The sequence below is a fragment of the Mobula hypostoma genome, chromosome 27, assembly GCF_963921235.1.
Source record: "Mobula hypostoma chromosome 27, sMobHyp1.1, whole genome shotgun sequence".
In the NCBI taxonomy this organism is placed as follows: Eukaryota; Metazoa; Chordata; class Chondrichthyes; order Myliobatiformes; family Myliobatidae; genus Mobula; species Mobula hypostoma.
In genome coordinates, this window is record NC_086123.1 from 4615400 (window position 1) to 4628499 (window position 13100).

At 42.7% G+C, this 13100-nt stretch overlaps 1 protein-coding gene across 1 annotated transcript; it reads left to right on the forward strand.

Annotated features, from left to right (window-relative positions):
- Nucleotides 1-6064: 6064 nt before the first annotated feature.
- On the forward strand, nucleotides 6065-12810 carry LOC134338481 (dynein light chain LC6, flagellar outer arm). Its single transcript, XM_063034321.1, has 3 exons — nucleotides 6065-6202; nucleotides 8896-9035; nucleotides 12408-12810. The coding sequence occupies exons 2-3, from the start codon at nucleotides 8904-8906 to the stop codon at nucleotides 12543-12545; spliced, it is 270 nt and encodes an 89-aa protein (XP_062890391.1). The 5' UTR covers nucleotides 6065-6202; nucleotides 8896-8903; the 3' UTR covers nucleotides 12546-12810.
- The last annotated feature ends 290 nt before the right edge of the window (nucleotides 12811-13100 follow it).

Here is a 13100-nt window from a genome sequence, read left to right on the forward strand (position 1 = left end):
ACTAGACCGAAGTGCAGGCGAGGGCTGCAGACGAGGGCTAGAGGTGAGAGGGGCAGAGAGGGGATTCAGACAGGGCAGGGGTAGGACAGGAATCACAGACCACTAGGGACAGGACTTGACTTGGTACTTGAATGCCCCCGGAGCCAGGACTTGACTTGGAGCCTCCGGGTAGTGGCGAGTTCTCGACTCGGCCCGGGAACAGTAGACAGCGGTTCTTGATTCCCTCCGGCAGGTTAATTGACGGATCCACCTCGGTGAGGAAACTTTGCAGGCTTGGTTTGGCGAGGTAACTTGACAGGAGTGCTCCAGTGAGGAAAAGTGAATTACCGGCACTCGTTTCGGGTGGACACTAGGCTTGCTCCGGCCAGATGACATTGGCACGCTGTACCTTGGTGACTTTGCAGATGCTCTCGCGCTGAACAGCTGACATCCGGAGACTATAAACTACCGGTTCAGCTGAGAGTAAATTGCCTCTAATCACCAAAGCCGAGGGACACGGAAGACAGGGACCCAAAGGGAAACAGGGAGTCAACGGTCCGGATCGTAACATAAACAACGTAAATTTAAAGGGACCCTGATCCGGACCATGACAGGTACAGTTTCCAGTGATGCTGTAGATCCCCTCCAGATGGAGGATAAGTGCAGCACTACAGTAAGAGAGATCGAGAAGCATGTCTTTGGGTAGGAATGGAGCAGTGATTGGCACCTATCTGTTCTGAAATTGGGACTGCCATTAAGATCATAGCATTCATACCAAGATGCAGTAAATACAAGATGACGAGGAATTTCTGTGCACAGAAAAAAATGAGAGGGACTGTTCACAGTCCTTCCCAATTATTGTACTCAAAGGTTTTTATAAAGTCAGAAAAGGCCATGTAGAGTTGTTGGTACTAAGGGGTCAAAAATCTGGGATCACAGATTTAAAGTAATTTAATTACAGACAAGATGAGCAAAACTTTTTTTGCTCAAGATTGCATTGGTCTGGAGATCTGAGAGGCTGTGAGAGGTACTTTGTGTCTATGCACCTTGCTCTGTTTAGGCTTCGCAAATTATATTCACTTGAATTAAGTCTCCCTCAGCTATCCACAACTATCGTGACTCCTTCCGCCTGGGAGAATGGAACATCATTCTGATCTCGGGTAGGCCGTATTTCGGGTAATGATGAGTTTGAGTACAGAGAGGAAATTAAGAACCTGGTGGCATGGTGCGAAGACAATAACCTATCCCTCAACGTCAGCAAGACGAAGGAATTGGTTGTTGACTTCAGAAGGAGTAGCGGACCGCACGACCCAATTTACATCGGTGGTGCACAAATGGAACAGGTCAAAAGCTTTAAGTTCCTCGGGGTCAATATCACAAATGACCTGACTTGATCCAACCAAGCAGAGTTCAATGCCAGGAAGGCCCACCAGCGCCTTTACTTCCTGAGAAAATTAAAGAAATTTGGCCTGTCCCCTAAAACCCTCACTAATTTTTATAGATGTACTGTAGAAAGCATTCTTCTAGGGTGCATCACAACCTGGTATGGAAGTTGTCCTGTCCAAGACCAAAAGAAGCTGCAGAAGATCGTGAACATAGAAACATAGAAACATAGAAACATAGAAAATAGGTGCAGGAGTAGGCCATTCGGCCCTTCGAGCCTGCACCGCCATTTATTATGATCATGGCTGATCATCCAACTCAGAACCCAGCCTTCCCTCCATACCCCCTGACCCCTGTAGCCACAAGGGCCATATCTAACTTCCTTTTAAACATAGCTAATGAACTGGCCTCAACAGTTTGCTGTGGCAGAGAATTCCACAGATTCACCACTCTCTGTGTGAAGAAGTTTTTCCTAACCTCGGTCCTAAAAGGCTTCCCCTCTATCCTCAAACTGTGACCCCTCGTTCTAGACCTCCCCAACATCGGGAACAATCTTCCTGCATCTAGCCTGTCCAATCCCTTTAGGATCTTATACGTTTCAATCAGATCCCCCCTCAATCTTCTAAATTCCAACGAGTACAAGCCCAGTTCATCCAGTCTTTCTTCATATGAAAGACCTGCCATCCCAGGAATCAATCTGGTGAACCTTCTTTGTACTCCCTCTATGGCAAAGATGTCTTTCCTCAGATTAGGGGACCAAAACTGCACACAATACTCCAGGTGTGGTCTCACCAAGGCCTTGTACAACTGCAGTAGTACCTCCCTGCTCCTGTACTCGAATCCTCTCGCTATAAATGCCAGCATACCGTTCGCCTTTTTCACCGCCTGCTGTACCTGCATGCCCACTTTCAATGACTGGTGTATAATGACACCCAGGTCTCGTTGCACCTCCCCTTTTCCTAATCGGCCACCATTCAGATAATAATCTGTTTTCCTATTTTTGCCACCAAAGTGGATAACTTCACATTTATCCACATTAAATTGCATCTGCCATGAGTTTGCCCACTCACCCAACCTATCCAAGTCACCCTGCATCCTCTTAGCATCCTCCTCACTGCTAACACTGCCACCCAGCTTCGTGTCATCCGCAAACTTGGAGATGCTGCATTTAATTCCCTCTTCCAAGTCATTAATATATATTGTAAACAACTGGGGTCCCAGCACTGAGCCTTGCGGTACCCCACTAGTCACCGCCTGCCATTCTGAAAAGGTCCCGTTTATTCCCACTCTTTGCTTCCTGTCTGCTAACCAATTCTCCACCCACACCAATACCTTACCCCCAATACCGTGTGCTTTAAGTTTGCACACTAATCTCCTATGTGGGACCTTGTCAAAAGCCTTTTGAAAATCCAAATATACCACATCCACTGGTTCTCCCCTATCCACTCTACTAGTTACATCCTCAAAAAATTCTATGAGATTCGTCAGACATGATTTTCCTTTCACAAATCCATGCTGACTTTGTCCGATCATTTCACCGCTTTCCAAATGGCGCAGCACATCACACAAACCAATCTTCCATCCTTGGACTCACTTTACCCACACACTGTCGGAGCAGTGCTGCCAGGATAATCAAGGACACGACCTACCCAGCCAACAGACTTTTCGTCCCTCTTCCCTCCGGAAGAAGGTTCAGGAGCTTGAAGACTCATACAGCCAGATTTGGGAACAGCTTCTTTCCAACTATGATAAGACTGCTGAATGGATCCTGACCCGGATCTGGGCCGTACCCTCCAATTATCCGGACCTGCCTCTCGGTTTTTTTTTGCACCTTACTACCTTACTTCCCATTTTTCTATTTTCTATTTATGATTAATAATTTAAATTTTTAATATTTTCTAATTTTAACTATTTTTAATAGCTTTAATATTTAATATTTGTAATTCAGGGAGTGTGAAGCGCAGAATCAAATATCGCTGTGATAATTGTATGTTCTAGTACCAATTGTTTGGTGACAATAAAGTATAAAATATAAAGTATCTTCCAACTACACTGACTCATCGATTTCTGCTGGCACTTTGCATACTGCAATGAGCTTTTCAAATTTTGTCTGAACTGAATAGTTTGATGCATGGTGATTATTGAGTAATATTAACTCAGTCTTGCTCTCCTGATGATAACTGATCTGCTGAGTATTTCTTATTTCAAATTTTGAGCAGCTGCTGTGTTCAACATAACACATACTTCTTTATTTGTTGTTATTTATTTCACTTTATGTACACCTCCTCCGGACAGATCAGCTATGATGAACCATCCTTCACCTCCTTCTCTCAGGCGGCACCAACACTATCTTCATCACTGGGATTCTCTTAGTCTCCATCCTATCAGTTAGTATGTTACCTTTGCACCTCCCCCTGCTCTCAACTTAAAACATTTTTTTTTCTCACATTTTCCAGTTCTGATAAATATCTTAGTCTTGAAATAATATATCATCTCTGCTTCTTGCTCTCTGCAGTTGCCAGCATTTTCTGTTTTTATATCATATTTAGAAAGTGTCTGGGTATGCACCTACAGAGCTATAGACCTGGTGATGGAGGGTGAGATTAGGCCAGGTAGTTCTTTACTGGCCAGAATGGTGATGATGGGCCAAAGAGAATCCTTCTGAATTATAACTTTTCTTAGGATGTTATGAACAAACCAAAATAATAATTTAAATTAGCCACAGGTAAACTTCAGGCAGACTGGAGAGTGGCCATTGTTGTGTGTTATTTAAGAAGGGCAGCAAAGGCAAGCCAGGGAACACAGGTTGGTGAGCTGAATTCAGTACTGGATCGATAACACATTCAAAATGCTGGAGAAACTCAGCAGGTCAGGCAGCATCTGTGGAAAGGAGAAAACAGCTAACTTCAGCCTGAAAAGTTGATTGTTTATTCTTTTCCCTAGATGCTGCCTGACCTGCTGAGTTTCTCCAGGATTTTGCTCTCCTTGGGTGCAGACGAAAAGATGTTTCCCATATTCTGAGATTTATGTGATTATTGGACTGTAATTTATTTTGGTTTCCTTCAGTGTTTTCTTTCTGGTGGACGATTGGTGGTGGGGGGGGTGATCTGTTAATATTTTTGTGTGTAAGAGGTTGGGGTGGGGGTTGGTGCTACTGTCACTGTTCTTTTCTGTGACTGAGGGGGTCAGGAGTTGTTACTGTGGCTGTTTTCTTTTGCTGTGCGGGGGGGCGGATTTTGGGATCTACGAGTTTCGTTTCTTTTCTTTTTCATGCCAGTTGTGGGGGGAAGTGAGGTGGAAGTTAATGTATTTTCTTTCATTAAAACCCATGGTCTTTCTGTATTTAATAGCTATCTGGAGTAGTCAAAGATCAGAGTTGTATTATAGATGCATACTTTGACAATAAATTAAATGAACCTTTATATGCTGCTCCAGATTTCTGGTTTCTGCAGAATATCTTGTCTTTATGAATATTAGATAGGTTATTGGAGGGAATTCTGAGGGACAGGATCCACCAACATTTCAATAGACAAAGACTGATTAGGGATAGTCAGAAAGGCTTTTTGTGTGGGAAATTGTGTCTCACAAATCCGTTAGAGTTATTCTAAAGAAGTAACCATGAGGACATATGAGGGTAGGGCAGTGGATGCTGTCTATATGGTTAGTTCACGTGGGATTCAGGGATAAGTGGCTAAATGCTGCATAATTGGCTTGAAGCAGAGGGTTATGGTGGAAGGATGTTTTACAGACTAGAGTCCAGTGGTGGGTGCAACAGTTATTGCTGTTGGGCCCATTGTCATTTATACAAATGATACAGATGAGAATGTACGAGGCATGGCTAGTAACCTCACAAGCAACACTAAAATTAGAGGTATCATAGACAGTAAAGGAAGTTACTAAAATTACAAAGGGATCTTGATCAGCTGGATAAGCGGACCAATAAACGGAACATAGGGTTCAATTCAGTTAAGGTTTGAGTTGTTTCATTTGGGGAAGTCAGACCAAAAGTAGGACTTTCACAATGGGACCATAGACAGTGTTATAGAACAGAGGGACGAGTACATTGTTCCTCGAATGTGACATCATAATCATACGAGGTGATGAAGAAAGCGTCTGGCACTCTGGCCATCTCCAGTCAGACCACTGACTATAGGAGTTGTGATGTTACGTTGCAGTTGTACAAGATGTTGGACTACTGTGTACAGTTGTGGTTATGCCGTGATAGGAAAGATGCCATTAAGCTGCAGAAAAGATTTACAAGAATGTTCCTGGGACTTGAGGAGTTGAGGAACTGCATTCCTTGCAGCAGAGGAGAATGAGGGGAGATCTTACAGAGCTGTATAAAATCATGAAGGACATAAATATGGTGAATGCACACAGTCTTTTTTTTTCTTTTTTTCCCGGGGAGGGCACGGGGCATAATGTCATTTTCTGTCACCTACAACAGGGAGTGCTGCCCACTTCCAGCAGAGCCCGCTGGGCTACTCGCTCTCCGTCTGGACTCGACTTCAATGACTGAAAACCATCACTGGTTGCTAAGACGCGTCCCCGTTGACGACGCTTTGCCCCGCTGCATGCCGGTCCGGAATAAAATGCTGCGGTAAATAGCGACAGGCTTATTGATTGAGCAGGCCAATGAAGGTACCGCGCGGGCTGCAGGCAGCCAATGGGGAAGAGGCAGGGGCGCGGCCGCGGCCGCCCGGGGGGTTGGTACCGTTGTGTGACGGCGCGGGTGAACAATCCGGCTGCAGTCGGGGTCGGGGACCTGGGTACTCGGCGTCTGCTCCATCAGTGCTCGCTTACCAAGAGTGTTTTCGCTCTCCTGCAGAGATATCACCCAGTGAGTATCGAATCGCCGTCCTGTTAAACGTTAGTGTTGAATCGATAACTTTGTGAGGGAAATATAACGGTTCTGACATGTGGAGAGAGAGGGCGACGGTTGCCGCTTATTGTTTGAAAGCCTGAGGGAAGCCGAGAGACGGAGGGTGGGAATCGGTTCCGAGTGGACCCGTTCCATTGTCCTTTCTCTCCCGCTGTCACTCGCCCGGTTCTGTTTCCGAGGCAGAAACCGCTCAACGTCTGTGGAACCGCGTTTATCTGTGGAATCTGGCCAAGGGTTTTCCATTTGATGCATTCACTCCAGCATTGTCCTTACTTCAACTCCACTAGATCTTAAAACAAAATTATTTCGATGGTTTGGGATTTCGGGCGGGATCCTTCTCCATTTCAGCGTTGGATTGAGGTAATGTCTGGAGTGGTATGCCCGTGTCTAGCCGAAACAAGGACAGCGATCTCGATCCAAATTCCCCCAACCTACCCCTTCCGCTTCCTTGCACATCCCTCGTTTCTTTCGTCCTTACTTCCCTCGAAGGCTCGCCTTCCTCCTTCCTCCCCCCCCCCTCCATTCCCGAACTTGTATCACTTTCAACTCTTTGCACCAGGGTCGCAATGGAATTCTGTGAGCAGGTATTTAAACGTCGTGATGCATGAGATTCCAGGATACATTGAACGGTGAACTACTTCAAGTCAAGTCAAGTCAAGTCAAGTCACTTTTTGTTATCATTTCGACCATAACTGCTGGTGCAGTTCACAGTAAAAACGAGACAACGTTTTTCAGGACCATGGTGCTACATGAACAATACAAAAACTACACTGAACTACGTAAAACGACACAAAAAAACTACACTAGACTACAGACCTACCCAGGACTGCATAAAGTGCACAAAACAGTGCGGGCATTACAATAAATAATAAACAAGACAACAGGCACAGTAGAGGGCAATAGGTTGGTGTCAGTCCAGGCTCTGGGTACTGAGGAGTCTGATGGCTTGGGGGTAGAAACTGTTACATAGTCTGGTCGTGAGGCCCGAATACTTAGGTGCCTTTTGCCAGATGGCAGGAGGGAGAAGAGTTTGTATGAGGGGTGCGTGGGATCCTTCATAATGCTGTTTGCTTTGCGGATGCAGTGTGTGGTGTAAGTGTCTGTAATGGCGGGAAGAGAGACCCCGATGATCTTCTCAGCTGACCTCACTATCCGCTGCAGGGTCTTGCGATCCGAGACGGTGCAATTTCTGAACCAGGCAGTGATGCAGCTGCTCAGGATGCTCCCAATACAACCTCTGTAGAATGTGGTGAGGATGGGGGGGTGGGAGATGGACTTTTCTCGGCCTTCACAGAAAGTAGAGACGCTGCTGGGCTTTCTTTGCTATGGAGCTGGTCTTGAGGGACCAGGTGAGATTCTCCGCCAGGTGAACACCAAGAAATTTGGTGCTCTTAACGATCTCTACGGAGTGGTCGCTCCGTGTCCTCCTGAAGTCACATTCAGAGACAGGTTGTTAGCTCTGCACCAGTCCGTTAGCCTCTGCACCTCCTCTCTGTATGCTGACTCGTGGTTCGAGCTGTGTTGCAGCACAGTTGTGGGTCAGCAGAGTGAACAGCTGTGGACTGAGCATGTAGCCCAGGTGGGGTGAAGAAAAAATTATCTAAAACTTAATAAGTATCAGCTGGAAAATTCTTAATAAAATCAAAAGCTTTTTTAACCTTTGCCCAAGAATATGAGTTGTGCAAACGAATAAACAATCTAGAGACTGCAGATTGTCTGTTGTCAGATTCTACAGTCCACTGGAGGAGCCCAGTGCGTCATCTGCAGGGAAATGGGATTATTATTGTCACGTACTGATTTACAGTGAAGAGCTTTGTTTTGCATGCCTTAGGGGCAGGTTATTCCAACCCTAAGTATATTGAGCTATTACAAAAGGGAAAACAATAATGATGCAGAATATACTGGTACATTTACAGAAAAGTGTAGTGCAAGCTGAGAGAATGCAAGGGTCATGACAGGGGAGATCAAGAGATAAGAGTTTATTCAATCTTTATTATTCAAGAGATAATAGTAGGGTAGAAACTGCCCTTAAGACTGATGTTACATGTTTTAAATGTTTGCATCTGGGTGTGTGGGGAAGACATAGTGACTAGAGTGGGATGATTATGTTGACTGCTTTCCTGAGACAGTGGAATGTGAGGGGTGTCTTGACTGGGCTGTGATCACAGCATTGCCAGGCCAGTGATCTAGGGCAGAGCAGTTGCCGTACATCTAGGCGGATGCCCTGTATGGTACATATTGTATATATTAAAAAATCAGTGAGGATCATCACAGACATGCTGAATTTCACTGGCCTGAAAAGGCGAGGTACTGCTGTGCTTCCTCAGCCATAGCGTCTACATGGTGAACTAAGTCAAACTATTGGTGATGTTTATATTCCGGCAACTTGAACCTCTCCACTCCAGTATCAGTGGTAGGAAAGGAATTGTGGATGTTTCAGTTTAAAGATAATAATACTTCTCGAAATTGCTTTACTTCATGTGGAGCTGTGTAAAGATATTGTGGATTAATAGCTTTGTTCTGAATGATTTCTAATTTTTGGCAATATGAAATAATTGCAGTGAACTACTTTGAATACTATTATTCAATTCTACATAATTTACAGTTCGATTCTACATAATGTCTTTGATACTTTTGTATTTGTCTGGCAGATCAAAAGATGTCTGAAAGAAAAGCTGTCATTAAGAACGCTGACATGCCTGAAGACATGCAGCAGGAAGCTGTGGAGTGTGCTACTCAGGCACTAGAGAAGTACAACATTGAGAAAGACATAGCAGCTTACATCAAGAAGGTCAGATTGCTGCAACAGAAGTTGAATTATAGTTGTAACTATGCTGAGAGGAGTGCCTGCTTTGTCCTGAAAAGAAAATGTCATTTATGCCGTCAGTCAAAATCCATTCACAACCCTTTGCGTGCCATTTGACAAAGTAGCTCAGGAGGTTACTGTGGGGAATTCGAACTGCTGACTCAGTTGGCAGAGGCTCTGATTTTATGCACTCCATCTGAGTTTGAGATAGCACAAAACCTAAAGCAAGAAATACCTGAGGTTACAAAAAACATCCCAGATTCTGCATTGTATATACCTGAGTTTTTTTAATAAGATTATTAATTGTTTTCTTAATTATGGGTGATCTTTTTTACTCTCTGACTTCCCACCTCTTTTTTTTGGTAGCTTTGGAACATTTATAAACAAAACTTAAACATTGGGCTTATAACCAAGTGGGGTAATAATATCAATGTTCAAAAATGTAGGTAATAACTTTGCTGAATTAAGTAACCTTTGTGATTCTTTACAGCAGAATTTCAGAGAACCAGTAAAGAGTATAAATTCTGATTTGCAGTGCATTTTAGTGGGACTACTTTTTAAACCCATTGTTTATTTTGGTGGCAATCCCTCTACTGATTATTAGAATATATTTATTTAAAAGATTGTGCCTTGTCAATTCAACTTTATTGTATTTGCCTTTTGAAGAGAAATAATGTTGTTTAAGATTGAATTTGAATTCCATTATAGCCAAATACATTAACATTTTTTTAATTTTGTGGGGTGCATACAATTTTTGGGGGGGAAATGCTTTTAAAGCATTTAATTTATAAGAACTTTAATAACTGATCAGATGAAAATCTTATGCAATCTTTTATTTCCAGAGACGTTATAAGTAATGTCCTGCTCTTTGTGAGAGGGGATTTTAATATTGCTGTTCCAATCCAAATGTTTCTTAAAAGGCTGTAATCTATTTGCCTCTACTACCATACCAGGCAGCACATTCCAGGCATCCAGAACTCTGAGTTTAAAAAAAATTGCCCCTCACATCCGCCTTGATCCTACCCCTCTCATCTTCAATGCTTGCCCTCTGGTATTAGATATTTCAACCCTGGGAAACAGATACTCTGTACACTCTAAGCAAGCCTCTATTGAGCTCCCCTCAGCTTCCATCGCTCCAGAGAAAACAGCCCAAGTTTATTCAGCCTCTCCTGATAGCACGTGCCCTCTGAACCAGGCAGCATCCTGGTAAACCCCTTCAACATCCTTACTATAGTGGGGTGATCCAGAACTGTATGCAATACTCCAGATGTGGCCAAACCAGAGTTTTATAAAGTTACAACATAACCTCCTGACTTCTGAACTGAATGTCTCGATTAATAAAAGCAAGTTTCCATAAGCTGCCTGAACCACCTTATCGACCTGTGTAGCTATTTTCAAGGAGCTATCAACTTGGATCCCAAGATCTCTCTGTTCAGCAATATTGTTAAGGGTCCAACAGTGTACTGTCTCCTTGCCTTTCCCTACCAAGGTGCAACACCTCACATTTATTTGGGTTGACCTGCCATTTCTCTGCCCATAATATGCAACTAGTCTTCTATACTATCCACAACTCCACCAATCTTCCTATCATCTGTAAATTTACTAACCGTCCTATCTACATTTTCATCCAGGTCATTAATATACATCTCAAACAGTGGAGGTCCCAGCACGTCCTGGTGGAACACCACTGGTTACAGACCTCCAGCTCGAATAAGTCCCTTTGACCATCACCCTCTGCTGTCTATGCACAAGCCAGGTCTGAATCCAAACAGCCATCTTGTGGATCCCATGCATCTTAATCTTCTGGTTTAGCCTCCCATGAGGGACTTTTTCAACTGCCAAGTAGACAACATCCACTGCCCTACCCTCATCAATCTCTCTCGTCACCTTTCAAAAAAAACTTAAATCAAGTTGGTAATGCATGACCTGCCTTGCGTAAAGCCATGCTGGCTGTCCATGGGTTTCCAAATGCTCGAATGTCCTATCCTCGAGGATTTTCTCTAGCAATTTCCCTACAACTGATGAAAGACTTTCCATTCTATATTTCCCATCTTTTTAAGTATGCAGTATTAATGTTTCCAACTGCTCATAGTTCAGGGTAAACTACGGTAGTTTAATTGCAAGAATGCACACAAAATGCTGGAGGAACTCAGGAGGCAAGGCAAGGATAAACGGTTGAATTTTGGGCCAAGGCCATTTATCAGGACGCTTTTCCATAGATACTGCCTGGGCTGCTGAGTTCCTCCAGCATTTTGTGTGTGTTGCTTGAACTTCCAGCATCTGCAGATCTTCTCCTGCTTATGTAGATTAAATGCCATTTTGTAAACCTATTCTGTGTAATTTTTTCTAGTTATCATTTGTTATTTTCAATTGTTTATTGCGATAGAAATAAGCCAATTGACCCATAACATCTGTGACAGTGTCTTGAATCATGGTGATTTGCTAATTGTGCTCTTTCTATTTTCCAAATGTCCTTCAACATTGATTTACCATCCACTGTTTGCTGATTTCAGGTGTCTCTAAGTACAATTCCAAGGTTATTATGGTTTTGCCTATCTATTTCACATACTTTTCAATCCCTTTTGTGATTTTATTATATTTTAGTATCATGATCTCCGGTTATCTTGTCACTGGTATTTGAGGTCATACCATAGTATTCTTCTACTAACTTTTCCATTTGTTCTGTATTTTACATTGCCTTCATACTCCTGCTTTTATATCACGATCATTTGTTTCTTTACTCTTTTTATTGCCTTTTTCCCTATTACTTTCAAATACATTATTACACATTGCTTTGAATGGAACTTCAGGTAGGAACTGTATATCCTACCTGTTGAGTCATTTTGCTGCACTCTGGTTTGTTGTATCTCCTGTTAGTATCGTAGTAATTTTGTTCACCTCTTCATACATCCGGATAATTATTAGTTTCTTCTGCAAATGGAATCTCCAATTTGTAGAATTTCAAGTATTAATATTGTGAAATTTGGATAAATTAGAGGTGTCAATCTTTGCTCTGTGCTTTTTTTGTAGTATGAATAAGTGAGGATACCTACACTTTTCATTCTGTTTTGGAAACTTTTATTCTCCTGAGCAAGATTGCATGAAGGCAATTTTTCCATATATTTCCCAATTTACTCAGTGTTTGCTATTTTATGTATGTTGGCAGGAGCTATTGACTCATTCCTAGAAATTGGGTTATGTGCCCATGAGAAAACGTGTTTTGGACTTGTTTCCTATGGGCCAACATGCTTGTAGCATTCCAACATACAATATTTAAACATTTGCAATGTATACTTAATAAAATTATAAATGTTTGCTCAGAAATATTTTTCAGCATGTTTTTTTTTTCTCTTGCAGGAATTTGACAAAAAGTATAATCCCACATGGCATTGTATTGTGGGCAGAAACTTTGGCAGCTATGTGACTCATGAAACAAAACACTTCATCTATTTCTACCTGGGCCAGGTAGCCATTCTCCTGTTTAAATCTGGCTGAAGATGCTGAACTGAGGCTTCCAAATGAAGTTGATCCAAGTATAAGACTAACGAGAACTGTACCTTCTGTTTTGATTAATCTACAAAGGGAAACACAAGGAAGAATATGTCCCATGTAATTTCCAGCATGGTGCATCTTAATTTTCAGGCTGCCTTTTTTTCCCCCCTGAGTCATTCTACAATGGGTCACTGTTTTCTGATGACTTGTATGTATTTTCTTGTCTTTTTTCCAACATTTCCAGTTCAATAAATGAATTTTGATATCATTTTTGAATGTGTTGTCAATTTGCATATAGGGCCGCCTTGTGCTGGCTGGTTTAATTGATTGTTTTTGTTTATAGGAATGTGGATATCACGAGCAAGACCAGAAGTTACTGCTCTTGAAGGGTAATGGTGAGCATTTTTTCCTGAACTACAGCAATCTTCTGACGAAGACTAGGTGTTGGCTAGACACTTTTTCAATTGACAGCCAGCAGCAACAAAAGACAAAAAATGACTTTTCACAATTGGAACAGAATCTACAGATGGTGATGTTCTCATGTGCTGTTTGCCCTTG

Bases quoted from the DNA above. Each gene is read 5' to 3' on its own strand.
- LOC134338481 (XM_063034321.1), top strand. From the start codon at position 8,904: ATGTCTGAAAGAAAAGCTGTCATTAAGAACGCTGACATGCCTGAAGAC. The intron at 9,036-12,407 runs GTCAGATTGCTG...TTTCTCTTGCAG, and splicing joins TAGCAGCTTACATCAAGAAG to GAATTTGACAAAAAGTATAA.